Below are 22,215 nucleotides of genomic sequence, written 5' to 3' on the forward strand. Positions count from 1 at the left end.
GGCATTGGACATATGGATTGTAATAATTGCATTTTAAACACATAATGTTAATACCTGTTAAGAATTATATTCTACAACTGTTAGGATTTTTTTCCCCAGTGTCGTAAGATCAAATGGGTTTTGAGTGGGCTGCAATTCAACTCACATATCAAAGTACTTTAGAAGAAACTATTAGCATGTATTTTCTACACGTGTCAACTGCGGCAAAGAAAGGTCAAACAAAAGTTGTGTCCAAGGTCATTCGGTAAAGTGAGATTGGTACTTTATTAAGAATTTAGAACAGTTCTTCCACAAAGTGAAGACCAGGTATCATCCAGATGTGAGCTGATAAGGGGGACGTTTATGACGACCCTCCATGGAAACCTCAGCAGGGAGAAATTTTTCATAGCCCCAGAGGTTAACATATTTGAGTTTTTTATGGTCAGCAAAAAGATGACCACCTTAACACACAAACCCAGAAAATGATACGCAAAAGCCCTCATGTCAAGACCTTCCTCTGCTCTTCACACCTTTGGATAGGTAGATATTTGGGAAAGAAAATGAATGAGAGGCCCTACCTCCCCCTTTTTTTGCTACCTAACACCCCTAGATGGTTTCTTAACCGATCGCAGAAAGATTTCCTTTCTTCTTGAAAGCCCATCGCTTCCTTCGCTTAAGGAAGAGAATTCTCAGGGGGAGTAATGAAGCATCCCCAAGAAGGAAGCTGTCACCAACCTGCCAGTGAGAGCTGAGGCAGAGCTATTTTCTGCGCCAGGAGGACACCGCGCCGCGCTATGGAGGCCGCCATCTTGGGGCATACCAAGGGAAAAGCCGGGCGGGGGGGTGAAAGGAAGGGGTGGAGTCACAGACGTATGCTCCGCCCCCCTCCCGGGCTCCGCGCGTTGGTGTGGCCCGGGACAGCATGGCTACTGCGTGTGGACCCAAGAACCTATTTCTGCTGCAGGCGCTGCGGAGTTCCGTATATCCCGGGGTGGGAGGCTCGGGCACCACCTGCTGCCGCTGCCCTCTCGGAGGTATCTGCGGTCTCTGACCTTGAAGGAGGGTCGGTGGGACAAAAGGGAATTTTAGGCCTCAGCGGGCATTGCTTTGATGATACAGCGGCTCTTCAGTCCCCCACTGGCCTGGAGCAGCTGTGTGTGACCCTGTCCTCTGGTTGCACGTGGGTCCAGCGGTGGCCACCGAATGGTGTGAATGCCAATGTTCCTGGGAACCAAAGGACAAACCCGAGCGGGGTCTTGACCTTGGGTCTGTAGAATTCCCTCTGACCTTGCGACTCAGGTCTCCGCAAACACCCTCTGCCCTTTGAGTGACTGCGCTGCAGAGCTTGGGCGCCGAAGTCTGACTGCAGCTAGCAATCTGAAAAACTTTGAGCAGTTTTCCTCATTGTAAAAGTATCCCTTGGTGTCTTTATGAAAATGGCTAATTTTGAAAATACTAGTGATGATAAAATATTGAACACTTTGTGCTCAATGTAGTTTATATACATTAATTCCTTATTCTAATGTAGTTTATATACATTAATTCCTTTGCTCCTCACAGCACTCAATAAGATAGGTCCCATTCTTTTCTCTACTTGCTGTGAAGGAAACAGTGGGTTAAGTAATTTGCCCAACGTCAGAGGTAACTGGTAGAGAGACTGCAGGCAGCTCAAAAGCAGAGTCCTGCTCTAATCACTCCACTAGACTGCCTTTCCTTTAATAATGGTTTTTATTCTTTTTCCTTATTGCAATACACAGCTCTCTTTTAGTGGGTGATTCTTTGGGCAGGCTCCAGTTCATGCTCAGCTGAGTGTCCCAAAGACAGATGTTTCCTTATCTTCTCTACTAAGTTGTGGTCAGTAATTTGGGATGCATCTTGTGGTTTTCTAGAGCCCAAATCTGAGAGGCCATAACTCCTTCTTTCTCAAATGACAGACATAGCTGTTGTCTCACTATAACTTTTTAAAGTTACAATACACCATAGGCTTTTACCTATAAATGGAAATTAGAGATGCCTGTTGTGCATTTAAATGAGAGTTGTGTATGTGTTTTAATGCCGTTGTCATCACTTAACCAGATGGTGAATGTCTATTTGTCTTTCAAATCCCAGCTTCCTCTCAACACATTCCATAGGCAGTTAATCACTTGCTCCTTTCCTGCACACAAAATAAACTTATTGCATTCTCTGGTAATTGGGAGGTGTTTTTTCCTGGTGGGTCACTGGCATGTTTGTACCTGTCGAGATCAGTGACTTATACTAGATGAAGATAAGATCAATCGTTAAAGTAGCAATCAACCTCTACTCATCTATCTACTATGTATAAAACAGTCAAAATGATTTTCTTCTTTTTTTTATTTTTAGCTAAAAGATATCTACTTACAGATAATATTGTGAAATTGAAAGAATTTCAGCATAAGAAGGTGGCTATTGCACATAATCTTCCTGGCACCAAAGGTATTAGAATTTATTTTGTTAATTCTTTCTATGATCTGTTTCTTCTTTCTTTCTCTCTATTCAGTCTCTTCAGGACCTTTATATCTCAGAAAAGATTGAGACTGCTTATTCTTAGATTCCTGGTCTACCTTTATGTTTACCTTTCATTTCACTCTCCATTACTAAAGTTTAGAGCTCTCTAATGCCTTTTTTCCAGAATCCCAGAGAGATACTAAACCTAGCACCAGAAATAGTCCTCTCTATAGAGGACTAATAGTTTTGTGCCACTAAAGGTAAGATTCAAAGATCAAAATAACTAGGAGGTTGATAGAAATGCCAAACCTAGGCAACTTGTGTGCACAAGTCAGAAAAACTACGCCAGGTGCCTGGCTTTCAACCTTTCTGATGCAGCCCTCAGTAAAAAAATACATTTTACATTGTATTGCCAGTATACACATACATATCTACACATAATTGAAAATTATGAAATAAGACCGTGCTATTGAATTGATGCATTTTTCTATTTTCTACTCTATGCTGGAAAGGTCAGTAGGCGCAAACAAAGATTTTGCCTAAAAATTAACAAAATATTGATCAATGTTAATGGGCTGTGGGAGATCATTATACTGTTCTCTCTAGTTTTGGATATGTTTGAAATTTTTTCTTATAAAAACATAGCACCACTGCCCTGGGTCCTACTTCCTTTCAGATTCTGAGAAATCTTGTTGCATACATTCCCTTTTCCTGCACATTGAGTTTTCCCCAGAACTTCAGACTCCTTAATAAACATTATAAGGCTCTCCTCTTTTAATAACTCTTTGTTTGTTCCCATTGACTTTTCAGCCCTCTTTCCTCTCACCATTAAATTTTATGAGCGTGCAATTAACATTTCTTGCTTCCATTTGCTCATAGTTCTGCCTTCTGGAATCAGTCTTCCCTCACCATGCCATTCCACTTACCATGCTGTTTATTATATACCACCCCTGCAGAACAGGAGCAGCCTTAGGAGTTGGGGAGAATATATTAATCTCTGGTTTAGTAGACACAATCAAGATTTTCCTTAGTCTTTCCTTTTTATTCCAGATCTTTTGGAACTGTATGAGGTTTCCAGAGTTAGTGCCCCTCGTCATTGTCTGTTTGTTTTTTCCAATTGTCATAATCTTCCTAAGGCTATGCTATGGTTGGGCATATGTTCTGAAATGCAATTAATGTCATAAGTACCAATTTACTCCATTGTCAGGTTGATATTTATAAAATGCTGTCAACATTTCCTCCTTATAAGAACATCTAATGGTACTCTGTTGACCACACAATGTGCAAACACCCTCCTGACTTCCTAGCTTTTCTTTTTCTTTTTTTTAAAGATTTATTTATTTACTTTATACAAGAACCAGGGTATAGGCCAGATGCGCGGGAGGGTGAGAGGATTCATTAGAGACAGAGCGGGGAACAGAACAGGCAGACCAATGAAATACACTGCTGCAGGGAGCAGCGGGCGAGACAGGAGAGGTCTGCTGTGCCATGTGCGACCCTTGCCTGCTGGCCGGGATCAAACTGGCCACTGCAGAGGCTGTGGACAGCTTCACAGTGCTGTGTTCAGCTGCCTGCGCCACCAGGGGAGGCCCCTGACTTCCTAGCTTTTCCATGAAGGACCATTCCCTTTCTGGAGTCCAATGTAATTGCCTGTTAATCTAGTCCTTGTTCTCCCTTTACCACCTTTCATTCTTAGTTCTGTGCTGCTGTTACTTGTGCTGATTCCCACACTAAGAATGCACCATCCCCCCCCCTCAATTTTTCCATTCCTATTCAGCCTCTTCCCATCTGGTACCTCTCCACTTCCACCAATCAGGTGTGTTTCTGCCACCCTGCTTTCTCTCTTCCCCCCTGTTATGTTTGTAGTCAGTCACTTATTGCCTCCTCCATCATTGTTTTTAGATGACTTTGGATAGATATATGTTATCATTCTCCATAGACTTTAAGCTCTTTCAAGGCAGGCACCATACCTTTCTTCATGAGGGGCACACAGGACATCTCTGACTGAATTGCTTTAGCACTTAAATCTTGATTGATTTGTTTTAAAGTACAGATTGCCTCTGTTGAGATTTTGGATTCTTAAGATTTATTAGGATGGATGAAATACAAGATAAAATGTAATCCCATTAAAATCTTTTAGATGTTTGGGAATATTTAACAGACTAAACCCTTTTGAATCTGACAAATGACAAGAATGAAAATGAGAACAATGTCTGTAATTATTGGCAGTTACTGTATGTTAGGCCCCATGCTAAATGCCTTCAATACTTAGGTATCTCAGGATAACCCCATGAGGTTGATACCTCAATCCTCACTTTACACACGAGGAATCAAGTCTCACAGACCAGAGTCTTCCCAAAACATGGAAGTGATAGAGCCTAGATTTTAGCCTAGGTCCTCCGGAATCATTCTGCAAATAAAGATTGCAGGATCCATTGCTTCATCTCAACCTGTTGGGACTTCTTTTCTTATAAATCAAGAAGAGTGTCTGCTTCACCTTCCAGATCTGGTGTTTTTATGTATAGTGTGCCACTCCTTTAAGCAGCATTCCTGTAAAGCGCTGGGCCTTGGAGCAAGTCCTATAGACTAGGCAACTTATGATACTAAGAAAAGCCCTTCTGGAAAGCAGATGCTTGGTGCCAGCCTTACTTCTCAGCCCACAAATTGGCAAGAATTCAGTCTCTTCCTAATGGAAGAATCAGTGTTTCCTTTGGTGTTTGACTGTCCCCACAGTTGATCATATATACAGACAAGGGACAGAGAGGATTACCTTGAAGTGATTCCATTTCTGCCAATGTTGGCTGCTGTTTAGAGAATTGTTTTGTTTTACCCCCTGTGCATTATTTAATACAGTGACATGTATTCTAACTACTGGGTAGAAAGATCAAGAGAATGAAAACGGTAAGTTGAATCAGATGAGGCATTCCTGAATCATGTTCACATTTACATTTGGGTTTTCCAGCTTGTTGCTCTGCCAGTTGGTGGTTTGGATACCTTGGTTACGTTTCTTTCAATTTTGGGGTTTTTTTTCCCTTTCATGAGTATAGATACAGTTCTTTAGACTAAGCCTTTGTGACAACTGTAAAACTTTAGTGTGTACAAAGATCACCCAAGTGTCAAAAATACATATTCTTGTGTTTGTACCTGCAGACATTCTGTGTTTAAATTTTTGAGTGGCACCTGTATCTGTCCCCCCTAAAATATGATGTTTTTTGCTTTGTGCACCATCCCTGACACTCTGCTCTAGAGGAGACCAGTCAAGGAGGGGAGCTGCTTGCTCTGAGGCCCTCTCAGTGTCCCTTTATAATGGCCAGCTCCCCTCCTTGCTGAGATCAGGATCCTGAGAGTCTCAGTGAGCCTGCATGATGGTCACCACACTGTGATTTCTTCCAGAAACCTATTTGAGAAACTTGGAAGAGAAATTGACCCAGAATAAACTCATATTGAAGGACGAGCTGAGAACCTTGCTTCATTTGTGTGAGTCCCGGGACGATGTGGAGCTGGCTAAAAATGTCATTTACAGGTGAGGTGTTTCCTTAGAATTCTGCTAGCCTTCATCTTTTCTCACTCTCTTCCTTTTCTTAAGCAATTTCATGCACTTCCAAGAATTTAGCTATATCCTGTGTACAGCTGATGTCCAAATCTCTTCTCCAGATGCCTTCCCTAAGCCCCAGGCATTTATATTCATTCATTTAGCAAATACTTACTGTGTTCCTACTACTTGCTTGGTGCTGCAAATGGAAAAATAGACCATTTATGCCCAAAGAAATCTGTTTCTTATTTCACTTACTAATTTCCCAGATCTTCACACTCATCTAACACAAATTGGATTAGGAAATGTATCTTTAAAAATACACATCATTCTGTTTGGCAATATATGTGTTTACAATAGAGTATCTATAATACTACTCTGACTTTCCTCCATGATTTTAGCCAGAGGTTAAAAAGTATTCAGCTTTTTTAAGTGAGTTTTTCTCCATGGTATTTGGAATTCATTCATATATATATAATGAATGAATCTTCCTAAAATCTGATTAACATGTAATCATGAGTTACTTACTTTGTCTTGGTGTCTAAAGCAGAAAGAGTTGTTACTGAAAGAAATTCAACTAGCCATTTATGGTTCTGCCATTCTAAATGGCAGACTGATGGCATGTAGAGACCTCAAGCCATATTATGTCACTGTTTTTGAAGTTAGCCTTTTCCTAAAATTAAACTTTGAAAACAACATTTGACTTGTTTATCTACATAAGTGTAGCTCACACAAACCTTTTCTTGAGCTGGAAAAACAGATTGTTCTGAATTGCAAAATGCATCTATTGATTGTATGCCCTCCTATATGGGGATGAAGCTAGGTTTGAGGGGGACAGAGCATCACCCCACTCCTTTCCTTTGTTCTTCCTAGATGGGACATACAAAGAGACATTTCATTCTGATAGGCTTATAGTTTCAAGGCCTCTGCTATTCCCTTGCGTAGGCTCACGCTCAGTCTTAACAGGTTGTTGTTAAATTGAAAGATGGCTATGATGTACATTTTTCCTTTCGTTTCACAGGGTATACAGGCCTCCAACAACCTGTTTGTTTTGTTGTTTAGTTGGTTTAAATGCCAGGCATGCTTGTGCGTTCTGTTTCCTTGGATTATTACTTTTACCCTCTGGACTATAGAGCACGTCATTCTTCATTGTGCTTCCAAACACCTAGCAGAGTGCATAGCTCTGTCTATCCTTTCCTTTTCCTTGACTCTTTGCCTTTTTGCTCATTGAGTCATTTTGATCACCAGGTACCACGCAGAGAACCGAAATGTCACTTTGGGGGAATACAAGTTTGGACCACTTTTCATCAGGTTGTGCTACGAGTTGGATCTTGAGGAATCTGCAGTGGAGCTCATCAAGGACCAGGTTACTGTTTGCTTTCTCTGCAGTGGGATTTCCTTGTGCTGAGGAGCAAGTGTTTTTAGTGGTGTTAGGCAAGGTATCTCTCCTATATACATTCTTCCTGGGTTAGATTTTCAGAGAAAGGCTGCTGGTCTGAATAAATGATATCTCCCCTGCATTTTTAAGGTTTCCTTGGAGTCAGAACCTAAGAAGAGATGTAGATCTCTTTACACAGAGGTATAGAGGAAGCGGTGTAGGTACAGCTAACAAGGTATCTACCTGCCTTGGCCGTATATCTACCTGGGTCTGATAACTTCCTCTTTTCAGGAACTTTTAGTAGGAGGTAGTATAAGACAGGTTGCTATTTTAAGATTGCTTTCCCTCTTACCCCCTTCAACCCCATTCCCCCAAAAGACTGCCTTTCCTTTCCTTCACCTGTGCTTCTCTCCTGTTTTATATTTTTACTTCTTATTGAAGGCAGTGTCATACAGTGCTTTTCTATTTTTAAAGTACTTTCATCTCTTTTCTGATTTTCTTTTCCTGCAAACAGAGATAATAAGAATTGTTTTTGTGATTATTTATTGAATGTTGACTATACCAGAGCCTGTGCTTAAGCACTTCATATGTTTTATCTCATTTGTTTCCCACAATAGACCAGGTGACGTAGATACCATTATTCTTGCCAGTTTGTGAGGGAACTGGGACTCAGACATTGTAAGTTCATCTATGATCAGAAACAATTGTTCAGTTTTGGGACTGGGGCTGGCCACCAGGGACATTTTGGTATTTTTAGGAACTTCCATAAAAAAATAGTCCTCCCTCTCACTTTTTTTTAATACAGATTGTTCTGCCCCTGGTGGAACTGTTAGCTCTTGGCTTACTCCTCTTTTATGTATAAGAAAGATGACTGCAGTATATTAATAAGCAGAGAAAAGGTGCTATCAGGATAGTTCCTAGTTTGAGCCCATGTTTTCCCCTAAAAGTAGAGCTATCCATATGTATTTACATCTGAGTTTATATGTATTAAAAATCTGAAAGGATATAAACTAAATGACTTCCTTTTTACAGGGTAAAATGATAAGAAATTCTCACTTTTTACTTTATTCATTTTTGTATTATTTGACTAATAAGAAGCATATGTTATTTGTAATTAAAGGAAAATGAAAATTTCACTGTGATAAATCATAGCTAGAAGTATGATGATAAAAACAAAAAAAAAAGGAAAAAGGAAAGAAAACTTTTTTTTAACCTACCTATGTATGAAATATTTGCGTGTGAGGAAGCTTTCTGGGTAATAGTATAAACTTCAGATTGAAATGACATAAACCTAACTCTGCTTCCACTTTGACTTTTTGTGTTCCCTGACAGTGTAGTAGCCACCAGCCACCTGCACTTACAGGGCCTTCTATGCTGACTAGCTCACATTTACACATACTGTCAGTATAAACTACATGATGCATTTTTCAGATACTTGGTATAAAAAAGAGACTAAAGTAATCTTCCAAATTTTTATATTAATGATATGTTGAAATTGTATTTTGAATTTAGTGGGTGGAACAACATGATTAAAACTGATCTGAAATATTACTCAGCAATCAAAAAAGATAAACTCATGCAATTTGCAGCAACATGGATGGAGCTGGAAGGGATCATGTTCAGCAAAATAAGCCAGAAAGAAAAAAATACCAAAATACCGGATAGTTTCACTCATAGCAGGAATTTAGAAAACCTAAATAAGGGGCCAGGAAAAAGACTAATTATAATAAAGTAAAAATCAAAATCAACAAGCAACTATAAACCATAGACGCAGTCGGGCTGGGGGGTAGGGTGGGGGCGAGAAGGGAGTAGGATCAAAACAAGGGTGGTGGGAATTGTAGGGGGACGATAGCCAAGATAAAAATGCATACATTGTGCAAAAATGAAAAATGATGTAAAAATATATATAATAATTATTTTTTAAAGATTTATTTATTTATTTATACAAGCACTGGGTACAGTCAGAAGCGCGGGAGGGTGAGAGGATTCACCAGAGTCAGAGTGGAGAGCAGAACAGGCAGACTGACGAAATACACTGCTGAGGGAAGCAGCGGGCGGCAGGAAAGGTCTGCGCGCCATGTGGGACCCTAGCTGGTGGCCGGGGATCGAACCGGTGCTGCAGAGACTGCGGGCAGCTTCGCAGCCCAGCACTCAACCACTGTGCCACCAGGGGAGGCCTTATATAATAAATTTTTTTTAAAAAAGCATTAAAAAAAAATAAAACTCATCTTATGTATTTTTACTTTTTCAAAGGAGACTACTCAAAATTTAGAACTGCACACATTGTTCACGCTGGTGGCTTGTGGTGTCTTTTTACTGAGCAGGACTGCTCCAGTCTTCCCATCACTAGGAATACAGCTCAGACCTGCCTTTGACCTCTGGGCCCTGAGTAGTTGCTTTTCTCCTGCCACTCTCCCCCTGGGCTCTCTCCACTCTGGACATTGTTCTTGCTCTGACACACTGTGTCTGTGCCCCACACTAAAATGCCCTACACCTCAGTCGTGGAGGCTTTCTTCTTTGCTTCAAGGAAGTCTCTTCTTTTCAGAGAGCATTTTCTGACCACCTTCCAGCATCTTCTCCCGTCCTTTATCCTGTTTCATTATTTTTCATGGCCTACATGGAAACTTGAAATTATGTATAGGTTTTTTTTTTTTTTTGCTTGTGTTATTCACTTGTTCATTGTCTCCCCTACCAGAATTTAAACTTCACTTGGTGGTAGCCCCTCTAGACTTTAGGGGAGGGTGTGTATCTTGTTCATCATATTTTATTCTCATCATCTAGAACAGGGTTTGCATAGGAGCTCTCAGAAAGGAGTAAACTTGAGCATGGCATTTAATGGAGTATTGAGCTCTCAGAAAGGAGTAAACTTGAGCATGGCATTTAATGGAGTATTTGAATATTATGTGTCATATTACCATAGCATAGAAAGTGTTCATCAATAAAACATTGAGAACATTTAAAAAAATGTTTTTGTGAATTGTTATTCGCAAAATAACAATAATTTTAATAATGACATGACATTCTAATTGGTAATTTTTAATAATCTTTACTATGTAGCAAATTATTTCAAAAACAACTGTGTATTGTTTGTTTGCCAAAAGGAAGGGGAATCATAGTTCATAAGACCCCTCCCCCTTGCTTAGTCTTCAAGTGTACTTATGGCTGCAATTTCATATTAGTTTGCTGCCACCCAGGATCTAGGACCCCTGCCAGGGTTAATTGGCGTGTTTCTTTTCTCTTGAGCATGGCAGAGCCACACCTTGTAAAGATATTCTTCACTCATAAAGATATTCTTCACTGTATTTCTAAAACAAGAGCTTTCTTGCCATATCTTTTGCCTCTGTTCATTGTGCCCATTGCTAAAAGCATGGTAGCCAGGAGAATGGGTAGTATTTTAATTATTTTGAGAAATAAATTCTTGGTATATCAGAATTTATTAGGGAATTTAAGAGGCCAGATGAATTAGGTATTAGCAAAAATAAGTCCTAGACAGAGAAAATGCAGTATAAGTAACTGTCTTAATTGTTGCCACTTTTAACCAAACTTTATTGTTTTTACTCATTAGCATTTACGAGGTTTCTTCTCAGACTCCACATCTTTTAACATTTTGATGGATATCTTATTTATCAAAGGCAAATATAAAAGTAAGTTTTGCATTTATGTTTGATGAAATAATGTGATGTCTTTGCTCATATAGCAGTTAGGAAAAATAATGGGCTGTGCACAAATGTGCCTTATATTCCCAGTGAGTGACTGAATAACTGAGATCTTATTCTTTAAGTGTGAAAACATTATTGCATCATAAGTCATGCCTTCAACTGAACACCCCAGATTTTACTTACACTAGAATTATAACAGGTATTAAAATGTTAGTTCTTGCATGATCTGACCTTTTATTTTGAAATTTAGTTCATTACAAATGACCTTGACAAATAGCTTTTATTGTGCTGTAGTACACTTTTCAGTAGATGGTGCTGAACAGAGTAGAGTTCTGGGGTGAATAGTGAAGGACTTGGAACTCTCTGGAGCATATCTAACACTACTGGACCAATCCGGACTTTTGGCAGGTGCTTTGGAAGTATTGGTTGAGATGAAAAACCAAGATGTGAAGTTCAGCAAAGATACCTATGTCCTTGCTTTTGCAATTTGCTACAAACTGGTAAGACTATCGTCCCTTAACTTTTAGAGCATTGTGGAAGTGTTTGAAATAGGATTTTTTTTTTGTACAAATAAGAGTCACTTCCTCTGAAGTCTTTCTATCTGGTACAGATATATCCATTTTAATATGTTCATTTTTAGAAAAACTGATGTTAGCTGTACTAGATAGTTTTATCATGGAAAAAGCAATTTAACATCTTTCACCTCTTCTGGCTATTCATGTGAGAACATGAAACTATGCCAGGTTCAAAGTCTAGTCTAGAGTCATCTTGCTTCTGGGATCAGGCTCAGCTACATTAAACCAGTCTTCTCTGTTGCCTTCTCCCCTGGAAATCTTAGCATCCTTCATTGTCAAATGAAGGGCTACTTTGTCCTCAAGGGCTACTTTGTCCTCATCAGTAAATGTTTCTGGGTCACCTTACTTAGACGTGATCTCTCCATCCTCTAGCATCCCTTAATCATGTTCTATTTATATCACATATGTGGCAATTAATAGTGCCCGATATGTATTGAGTTAATGCTCATTTCATCGCCCTCACTCGTATGTTAGCTCCTTGAGGCATCTTTGAATGCCAGCACCTAAAACAGTGCCTGGCACACAGTCAACCTTTAATAAATGTATGTAACATTAAAATGAACTCTTTGAGGACAGAGGGCATGACTTGTAAATCCTGATGTCTTTTCTGTGTTAAGACTGTTTCTTACAGAAAAACTGTCTTTATTGAATAAATGAATAACTAAAATTGTGAAATAATTCAGTGCATGACTGTCATCATTCATGCTATTGAAATTTTGGAAACCTGAATAAGAAAACCTTTTTATGTTGCACATGAAGGAACACCAAGCAAGGTAGAAGATGGGTCTTTGAAAACGCCCCTGAGAAGTGTAGTGATAGCAGCTTACCAAACAAGAGGACAATGAGTTATAGTCAAAAGAAAACTAACCAGGAAATTAAGAACCTTTCCATCTACTGTCAGTTTTAGCTGCAACTGCTTTGACTGTCTAGTACTTAGCTTATTTATGAGATGATGTGAAATTCAGGGGTCAGCAAACTATTTCTATAAAAGACCAGAGAATATGTATTTAGGCTTTGGAGACCATATAAAATCTCTGCCACATAGGGTTTCCATCACATGTTATTTATTTTTGGTTTTACAAACCATTAAAAGTATAAAAACTATTTTTGCTATGTTCTGCATTGGGCCTGAGGCTCCTCATTTACTGACCCCTGATTATTTGATGGCCTTTTCCAGCCATAGCATTTTATGATTTTGGGGAGCAGGACACACAACACTTAAGCATCAGCTGTGATAACCCAGTTTTCTGAAGAGAGTACACTCAAGTGAAGAGAATTTAATTTTACTACTTAGAGCCAGAGGACTTTTCTCCCCTGTAGTATGTCCAAGAATAACTTGTTTCACTGAGAGGAGACCAGAATTGAAAACTTGAACTCATCAGTCATTACAAATTCCAGTCCATTCTAGGGAGTGTCCTCTCATCAAGTTCAGATTTTACTTGAGGATTTCAGCCGCGAATCTTGTCATGACAAATATATAGATAGATGTCAAGCTGGTCCTGCTCTCATAAACCTAATCCACCTACAGCATGTACCAAGGAAGAAGATTCAGTTTTTCAGTTTCATTTCCATGGAATTCTTTCATGACTTACTATTCTTTCAGATTACTATTCATGTTTTCAAATATTTGACTTAAATGCATATTTTCAGACTGGAAATTATGTCAGGAAATATTTGCTAGTGTTGTTGAGCTTTACTCTGTTTTGTAGCATACGAGCAGGCTGACTCTTTGCACTTGTACTTTCTGGTTTCCTGTGTCTAGAAATCAGCCTGCCCAGATACTGCAGGTAAAACTGCCTCAAGTCAGAAAATTGACAAAGAGCTTTAAAAATAAAGTTAATTTAGATTTGAACTGCTAAATGTGTGTGTGTGTGTGTGTGTGTATTTTTTTTAAAATCTGGTCTGTTTGCAGATAGTCTTGTTCTTTTAAATGACTTGAGATAAGCTCTGGGAAATTCTTGCAAAAGGAAATCTGAAATACTGAGCACTGTTAATCATTTTATTGAACTTAAAAGGTTCCTGACATTTATCTGTTTTTTTAAGGATAAAATAAGTTTTTGTTTATAGTCTTGTAGTAAAGGGGGAAACCGTAACTTGCAAGCAGTTCTCGCGAAGTACCGACAACATTTTTTAGTTCCACGGAATGGAATGTACTCTCCACTACACTGTATACAATGGGAATCAGCAAATGCCAGGAACAGAGTAGTAAAAAGACAAAGAAGTGAAGCCCAAACACAAAACTGGAATCTGCTGACTACAGCCAGAAGCGGGACAATCACAAAGGGGATAGGTTCCAAGATAATTGGAAGGGGATGGGGGATGAGGGTGAAAAAGGGTCTACACTGGGATTCAGGTTTACTACCAGGTGAATTGCTCTTGGTATTTATATACCAAATTAATTGGCTCTATTTCTTAGAAATACAGAAAGAAAGGAAGATTTGAATTTTTTTATGAAGCTGTTGCTTTGCAATACTGACGTCAAAACTAGGGCAATTCACTGAGATTCAAATTTTCAGTAGCAGGATATAGCATCACTACAAAACCTCCACGTGACCTGATCCCCCCTCCCTGTGCCACCTCCCTACTCCTAGTGGTTACTGCCTCATTGCTGTTGTCTGTCCCCTCACCCCCATATACACAAGTATTATGACACTTATTTACTGAGCAATCCTATTTCATCCCAGAACAGCCCTGAGTCTTTTAAGATCTGTACTACATTAAGAGAAGAGGCTCTAATCAAAGAAGAAGTCCTCTCCAGAAGAGCATCCTGTTTTGCTGTGGCATTAGCTCTGAATCAGGTACGGCTTTGGGGGACACATAGGGAACTGGCAGTGGACAGGAAATTACTTCTTTTCTTTGTTCTTGCTTTTAGTTTATCTTTGTTCCTTACTGACTCTGTCATAAAGAAAAAGAGACCACTGCCGTTGGTGCCATGGCAACCTACATTGATACCTATGCCTCCAAAGAATGTTTTCATTTGTGGTTGACAACCTGACATGCATTGCTACGTACAAGGGGCTGGCCAAGATCCCGTGGAGAATCAGGGAAGCTGTATGCTGAGAGGAATTCCTCAAATAATTAAAATGAAAATTTCAGATAATCTGTTTACTATGTAATATTCTTTAGAAAATAACTTAGTTAACTCTCTCTAAAGCTGAATGCACCTCAGGTGAATAGGACTTCTGGGTTACCCCATTGCAGAAATGGGTCTATCATCTATTCTTACTTACACTCAAATAGCATTATTTGTAAGAGGTTTTAGGGGTCTTTTGGCCTGCCCCCTCAGTGAACAGATGGAAGCAACTGACAGTCAGGGAGGAGAGCAGACCTACCAGATGTCACACTTCAGAGAATGTTCTGGAGCTTATCCTCTTGAAGAGTCCCTCCCAAGGTAGCCTGCTCCAAGGTAGCACAAATAATAGCCAAGCCAGGCTTTTTACCCAACTAGTAAAATATGTCTGGAGAACTGTTTATCATTAATTACAGATGACAATGTCAGAATGATTCATTTCATGTACTGCTGAGAAAGTCACGGAAGGACAGGGAGTTAAGAAGATGCACAGTTACCAATTTTTGCCTTTACTTTCTAATACACACACATACACACACACATAGCATGCATATAAATATAGCATGCAATGTGTGTGTGTGTGTGTGTGTATAGTACATATATGTCAATGTTGTAAATGTTAGATCGTGATTTTCATCTCTCACTATAGCATGATAAAATGCCTTTCTTGGTCTTATTTAATGCTTTTGCCCTGACTTCAAGCATGACATTATTTGCTTATTTTGTTTTGCTGTATTGTTTCTCTCTTTTTTCCCTCATAGTTTCTTTATACAGATCATCTGCTGGTCCTTTTTGATTACTCATTATTGAAAAACACGTTTCTCTTAAACCAGCCACTTGCAGAAGAGTCATGTCAGAGAGAGCCCAGAGCGATGTTGTCATGTTCTAGGCTAGCAGGGATTTTTTGTACTCAATGCAGAGTTTTGTCTGCACACGCATGTAGGCTTTATTTCTCCCTGGCCAATTGGAACAGACATGACAGTGGTTTGCTGTAGCACTGCTTCCTGCAAATATGGCTTGTCCTTGATTAACCTTACTTCTGCCACTAGAAGGATCTAGAAATTCCTCATTACTAGTCCTACCATCAGGTAAACAAGAATTGAGGTTTTTATACTTACAATTGTCCCCCTCACCTTTGAGAACTATTTTGTGGGCTCTTTCTGAGATGTGGAGCAATGTTCTCTCACTGCTTTCTCCAGAACTACCCATGCTCCATGTCCAGTGTTTTTAGTAATGCTTCCAACTCTCTTGTGGCTTGAGATTTCTGCTGTGTTCTAATTATGTCAAAGGTGGGGTTTGCATTTCTGTTTCTCATTCTTGTTTTTGTTGTGTTAATTTGTTTTGTTTTAAGCCGATTCCAGAAAGGGAAATTCCCTCCTTAGTCCTTCATATTAAATATTGGTTATTCATTTTAGTCAGGTTATTCAAAACATGTTGTAGTATGACACCATAGAAAGCATTTTATACAATGTTCATTTTTGATTGCCAAAAAAAGTTTTTTCTTTGTAGATTTCAAAAGCCTATGGTACTATAAACAGGAATATCCTGACCTCTTTAAATCATCTTTATGTAGCAAAGTAATGTTCATCTGATGAGGTATTATAATTTTGTTTCTTCTAGAACCAAGTTGCAAAAGCTGCATCCATTTTTTCTCAAATCCTGAAACCAGAAAGCATAATCTGCACTAATTTAAATGTAAGTGACTTCTTTATGGTTCAAAGTGAGACCTGAAATGTAATAGAATGATATCTAGATTTTTGGTCTGTGAACAATGCCTTTTGATCTCCAAAGGTCTTTGTTTAGCTTATTCTCTTATTGAGCTCTGTTGGATGTTACAGTGTACTGTGCTTCTGGGAGTTCATAAATAGCTGGGAAATGTAGACAGGCTCAGATATGAGATGCATCTAAATGCTGCAGATAGAACATGTGACTGCAGAGACTGTAGATGTAGAAAGAAGGGAGAGAATAAGATGTACTCTCGTCTCGTTACCGAAACCTGAGAGAAACCTGTATGCCAATTGCGTTCCATCCATGGCTCCTGACTTACGGAGTCAGTATTACCTGATGTGGCAAGTGCTGACATAAGCAATTTTCATTATTGGTTGCCTGCCAGGGCCCATCTGCCCTGTTGAGCTGGGAGTCACTACATCTTCCTGGAGCAGTGAAAATACTTTAAAAGGCTCTCCTTTCATTAGTGACATCATGGTCCCCTCTTGGTCCCCCCCATGAGGCCCTTCTTATATGCTAAGTACATTTGTGTTGTATCCTCCCTAATCACTCCTCCCCCCACCAAAAAAAGAAAGAAAAGCCTCTAAATTTCAAAAACAGAGTTTCTGAAATGTCAGCGGGTCAAGATGAAGAAAGCATTGTCAGAAAAATAGAAATGTGTATACACTAGTATGACATGAACTGGGATAATGGATCACAGCCAGTGCAGTACTCTAGGACTGGGGAGTGAAGGGCAGGGCAGGACTGGCCAGCACCTTTGGGAGGAGACCATTGTTGAGCAGTGTTTTAAAGGAGGACTATGGGGCCAGAGGGATGGTGGTGGAAGGGCATTCTTTGTTGGGCAATTCATTTTGCTGAGGGTTCTGTTTAAAGGAATGTTAATTGTAAACACCTCTTACTACTCTGTGTCCTTAGGCAAGTTGCTTAACATCTATGCACACCATTTCCTTTTTTCTGAAACAGTGATGTTGATAATATCATCCTTTCATTAGGAGAATTGAAAGGATAATTCATATAAAGTAGTTAACGTAGTACTTGGCATGTAATTAGTGTTCAGTTGATGTTTGCTAGTACTGGCCTATTTGTTTGAAGTGAAGTATATTAAGTAAAAAAGAATATTCATTGGTCCAAATTCCTAGAACCCAGTGAATAGGACTCAGGCCTAAGTCCCGGCTTTTAGGGCTTTCAGTTTGGCCTGTAGCGATTATCTTCAAATGTCACACCCAGACCAATGCCCAGATGGTAAACTTTAGAGAATAAGGTCTGCTAAGACATTTGAGGTTAGAACACTTTATATTTGACTTCATATTTATTTTTCAAAAATGTTTTTACATAAGAGAAAGATGAATCTAAGGAGCCAGAAAGATGGAGACAGTGATAACAGAGAACCTGGGTGGGGAAAGTGATGAATTTGGAAGGAAAAATATCCAAAAAAAGATCTTATAGTTTGCAGCTTTCATGAGCCTGGGTGGGATGTCAGAGCTGTCAGTTAAGAACTGGTCTTTATAGTCCCTTGAAATTCTCGGGATACAAGGAACATAACTCCACATCATAAAGGCCATCTATGACAAGCCCACAGCCAATATCATTCTCAATGGTGAAAAGCTGAAAGCATTCCCATTAAGATCTGGAACAAGACAAGGATGTCCACTCTCACCACTGCTTTTCAAGATAATACTGGAAGTCCTAGCCAGAGCAATAAGACAAGAGAAAGACATACAAGGAATCCAAATAGGCAAGGAAGAAGTCAAACTATCACTATTTGTGGATGATATAATATACATAGAGAACCCCAAAAACTCCACAGAAAAACTAATCCAACTAATTAATCAGTTCAGTAAAGTGGCAAGATACAAAATCAACGAACAAAAATCAGTAGCCTTCCTATACACAAACAATAAATCTGAAGAAGAAGAAATCAAGAAAACCATTCGTTTTATTATTGAAACAAAAAATCAAATACTTGGGAATAAACCTAACAAAAGAAGTAAAGGACCTATACAAAGAAAACTATAAAACACTGTTAAAAGAGATAGAAGTAGACACAAAGAAATGTAAAGACATCCCTTGCTCATGGATCAGAAGAATTAACATTATCAAAATGGCCATCCTACCAAAAGCAATTTACAGATTCAATGCTATTCCAATTAAAATTTCAATGTCATTCTTCAAAGAAATAGAAAAAAATATTGATGAAATTCATATGGAGCCACCAAAAACCCCAAATTGCCAAAACCCTCCTGAAAAAAAAAGAAGGGAATGGCGGCATCACTCTCCCAGATTTCAAACTATACTACAAAGCTATAATAATCAAAACTGTATGGCATTGGAACCAGAACAGACACATGGACCAATGGAACCAAATAGAAAACCCAGAAATAAACCCACAGATCTATGGTCAACTAATCTTTGACAAAGGAGCAAAGAACATACACTGGAGTAAAGAAAGTTTGTTCAATAAATGGTGCTGAGAAAACTGTGTTGCTACATGCAAAAGAATGAAGCTTGACTACTACCTCACACCATGCACAAAAACCAACTCAAAATGGATTAAAGAACTAGACATAAGACCTGAAACCATAAAATATATAGACGGAAATATAGGCAAAACACTACCTGACATGCACCTCAAAGACATCTTTACAGATGCATCACCCAAAGCAGTGATAGTGAAGGCAAAGATCAACAGCTGGGACTACATCAAATTAAAAAGTTTCTGCACAGCAAAAGAGACAATAACCAAAACAAAGAGAAACCCCACCGACTGGGAGAACATTTTTTTGCCCCCAACACTAATGATAAAGGACTGATCACAAAAATCTACAAAGAGCTGATGAGACTCAACAAAAACAAAGAAAATAATCCAGTCAAAAAATGGGCAGAAGACCTAAAAAGAAACTTCTCCGAAGAGGAAATACAAATGGCCACCAGGCATATGAAAAAATGTTCAACGTCACTTGCAATCAGGGAAATGCAAATCAAAACTACCATGAGATACCATCTTACACCAGTGAGAATGGCACATATTAAAAAAACTAGCAACAGAAATGTTGGCGAGGATGTGGAGAGAAAGGAACTCTCCTGCACTGCTGGTGGGAGTGCAAACTGGTCCCACCACTATGGAAAGCTGTGTGGAGATTACTCAACCTACTTAACATAGAGCGTCTATATGATCCAGCAATTCCACTCCTAGGTATTTACCCAAAGGACACAGAAACATTAATTCCACAGAGCACCTGCACCCCTATGTTTATAGCAGCACTATTTACAATAGCTAAGCTTTGGAAACAACCCAAATGCCCAAAAATAGATGACTGGCTCAAGATGTGGTACATATACACAATGGGATATTATTCAGCATTCAAAAAAGATAAACACATGCAATTTTTAGCAACATGAATGGAGCTGGAAGGGATCATGCTCAGCGAAATAAGCCAGAAAGAAAAAGAAAAATACCGGATGGTCTCACTCATAGCAGGAATCTAGAAAACCTAAATATGGACCAGGAAAAAGAATAACTATAAGAAAGAAAAAAAATCAAAATCAACAAACAACTATGAACCAGAAACACTTTTTTGGGGGGTAAAGAGGGATTGGGGTCAAAATTGGGGTTGCAATTGTATGGGGAATATAAAAATTAAAAAAAAAAAAAAAAGGAAAAAAAGATTGGGAAAAAAAAAAAGACCAGTATGAGAATTCTAAATAGACAACTTCATAAACTGGATGCTTGTCAAATGAGTAATTTTTTTCTTACTTGAGTAATTTTTTTCGTGCTTCTAATGTTGTATTTTGTAATTGTTTTCTTCCCTCTGATTGCTGTTTGACTAGTAGAATAAAAGCTACAAAATATATGAACAATCAACTGAACAAAAAAGAATTGGTCTTTATAAACCTGTTAATCGATCTGATATGAACTGATGAACCCACACAAAGGGAAGAAAGAGGACCCAGAAATGAGTTTACAAGACATTCATGGTGAGGCAGGAGAAGCATAAGATAGAAGAAATAGCACCAGTTGCAGAATTCCAAGAGGGCTGGAGCCCTGCCTGTCACAGCCTGCCCCAAGACTGCACCCAGTAGAAATCATGGGTTGGAGCAGGGGGTCAGCCTGAAAAGCTCACAACCTAAAACAGGACTGGGAGGTCAAGGTGGCAAAGGGTCAGAGTCCGAAAGTTCAAGTTACTGAAGCCAATAATACTGTAAGACAGATAGACCAGGAAGCCCGCTGTGCCAGCAGATGCCAGCTGCTTTTTATCTTCTCTGCTTCCTGTCAGACATGAACAGCTCTGGTTTCCAAGTACAAGCTAATTCTGAGAGAGCAGGCCCGCAGGTGGACAGAAGCCGACCTGCTGGGATTGCAAGTGGTAGTGTCAGGCAGGAAAGAAATACAGGAGAGCGTGGTGAGAGGAGTGTTATGTGGATCATGAGTAGCTTTTCCTAGAGTCGAAGTTAGGCTTTGGGGAACAACAAGGATTGCTGGTGAAAAATTGAAAAGGGAGATGGGCAGGGTTTTAATTAATTGAACTTAAGTACCATGTTAGGTACTTTATATCCATTATCCGTTGGTTCATTTTTTTAAATACTGTCAGAACAGTATTTCTCCATGTTATCAGTGTGGAAGATAAAGATTCAAAGGCTAAGTAAATTGGGCCTCCCCTGGTGGCGCAGGTGGTTGAGCACCGCACTGTGAAGCTGTCCTCAGTCTCTTCAGCGCCGGTTCGATCCCGGCCGGCCAGTGAGGGTCTCACATGGCTCAGCAGACCTCTCTGTCTTGCCCACTGCTCCCCTCAGCAGTGTGTTTCGTCAGTCTGCCTGTTCTGTTCCCCGCTCTGTCTCTGGTGAATCCTCTCACCCTCTTGAGCATCTGTCCTGTACCCTGGTTCTTGTATAAATAAATAAATAAATCTTTTAAAAAAAAAAAGGCTAAGTAAATTACCTAAGTTCTTACAGCTAATCAGTACATTGGCTCAATCAGATCTGACTATAAAGCGTAGGGTTTCCTGGTCAATCCAGACAAATGAGAAAAGGATGTGTCTATCTTACCTACGATTGGGATTAGTTGCTCTTCCTGAATAATGAAAAGAACAGAAGGCAGGCTGTCAAAAATGAATGCCATTGTGCACAGATTCCACATCCTCAAACTTAGATTCCTCATCTATTTCAATCCTTGGCTGTTTTTCATGACTGTTAGGTGAGTCTGGTAATGACAGTTGTGGTTGTTTTTTTTTTAAAGATTTATTTTTTATGCATACAAGAGTTGGGGTGCAGGCCAGAGATGTGGGGGGGGGTGAGAGGTTTCACCAGACACAGTGGGGAGCAGAACAGCCAGATCTACTGACATACACAGCTGAGGGGCGCAGTGGGCGAGGCAGGAGAGTTCTGCTGCGCCCTGTGGGTCACCCCCGTGGCTGGGGATCGAACTCATGCTGCAGTGGCTGTGGATAGCTTCATAGTGCTGCATCTTAACACCTTGCGCCACCAGGGAGGCCCGTGGTTTTTTGTTTTGTTTTTTTTTTTTTTCAATGAAAAAGTGCTTTGGTGGAAATAAAACAGGAGCCTTCTGAGAGACAAGCTGCACACTGACAGTAGCAGGAGAAATCCGGGGGCATCAGGCACTGCTCCCGTTGTCATTGCTAGGAGGGAAAGGCAGCCGCTAAATACGATGGTATAGGCATGTTTCAGGCCAGCACTATACAGGGAGCCTCAAATAAAATATCCTGTCAGTGAATTGGGTCACAGAATTATCTATTGTCAGGAAAATTAAAGATAGTTTTCTTGTTTAAAAATTTGCTGTCAGGAAATTCTTCCAAATGTCCAATCTCAATTTC

The 22,215-nt window shown here is 39.6% G+C and overlaps 2 protein-coding genes across 2 annotated transcripts in view; one reads left to right on the forward strand and one right to left on the reverse strand.

The window, feature by feature from the left end:
* Nucleotides 1–792, reverse strand: part of MRPS27 (mitochondrial ribosomal protein S27) — a 75,977-nt gene extending 75,185 nt beyond the window's left edge. The window contains exon 1 of the mRNA XM_037529419.1: nt 715–792. Coding sequence (XP_037385316.1) covers nt 715–787 — 73 coding nt within the window. The 5' untranslated portion in view covers nt 788–792. The remainder of the gene's footprint in view (nt 1–714) is intronic.
* Nucleotides 383–22,215, forward strand: part of PTCD2 (pentatricopeptide repeat domain 2) — a 30,823-nt gene continuing 8,990 nt past the window's right edge. The window contains exons 1-8 of the mRNA XM_054687841.1: nt 383–519; nt 2,341–2,433; nt 5,839–5,968; nt 7,226–7,343; nt 10,921–10,999; nt 11,423–11,514; nt 14,274–14,387; nt 16,280–16,354. Coding sequence (XP_054543816.1) covers nt 462–519; nt 2,341–2,433; nt 5,839–5,968; nt 7,226–7,343; nt 10,921–10,999; nt 11,423–11,514; nt 14,274–14,387; nt 16,280–16,354 — 759 coding nt within the window. The 5' untranslated portion in view covers nt 383–461. The remainder of the gene's footprint in view (nt 520–2,340; nt 2,434–5,838; nt 5,969–7,225; nt 7,344–10,920; nt 11,000–11,422; nt 11,515–14,273; nt 14,388–16,279; nt 16,355–22,215) is intronic.

The sequence above is a fragment of the Talpa occidentalis genome, unplaced genomic scaffold (assembly GCF_014898055.3).
Source record: "Talpa occidentalis isolate TD23 unplaced genomic scaffold, MPIMG_talOcc4v2.1 talOcc4.6, whole genome shotgun sequence".
NCBI classification, from domain to species: Eukaryota; Metazoa; Chordata; class Mammalia; order Eulipotyphla; family Talpidae; genus Talpa; species Talpa occidentalis.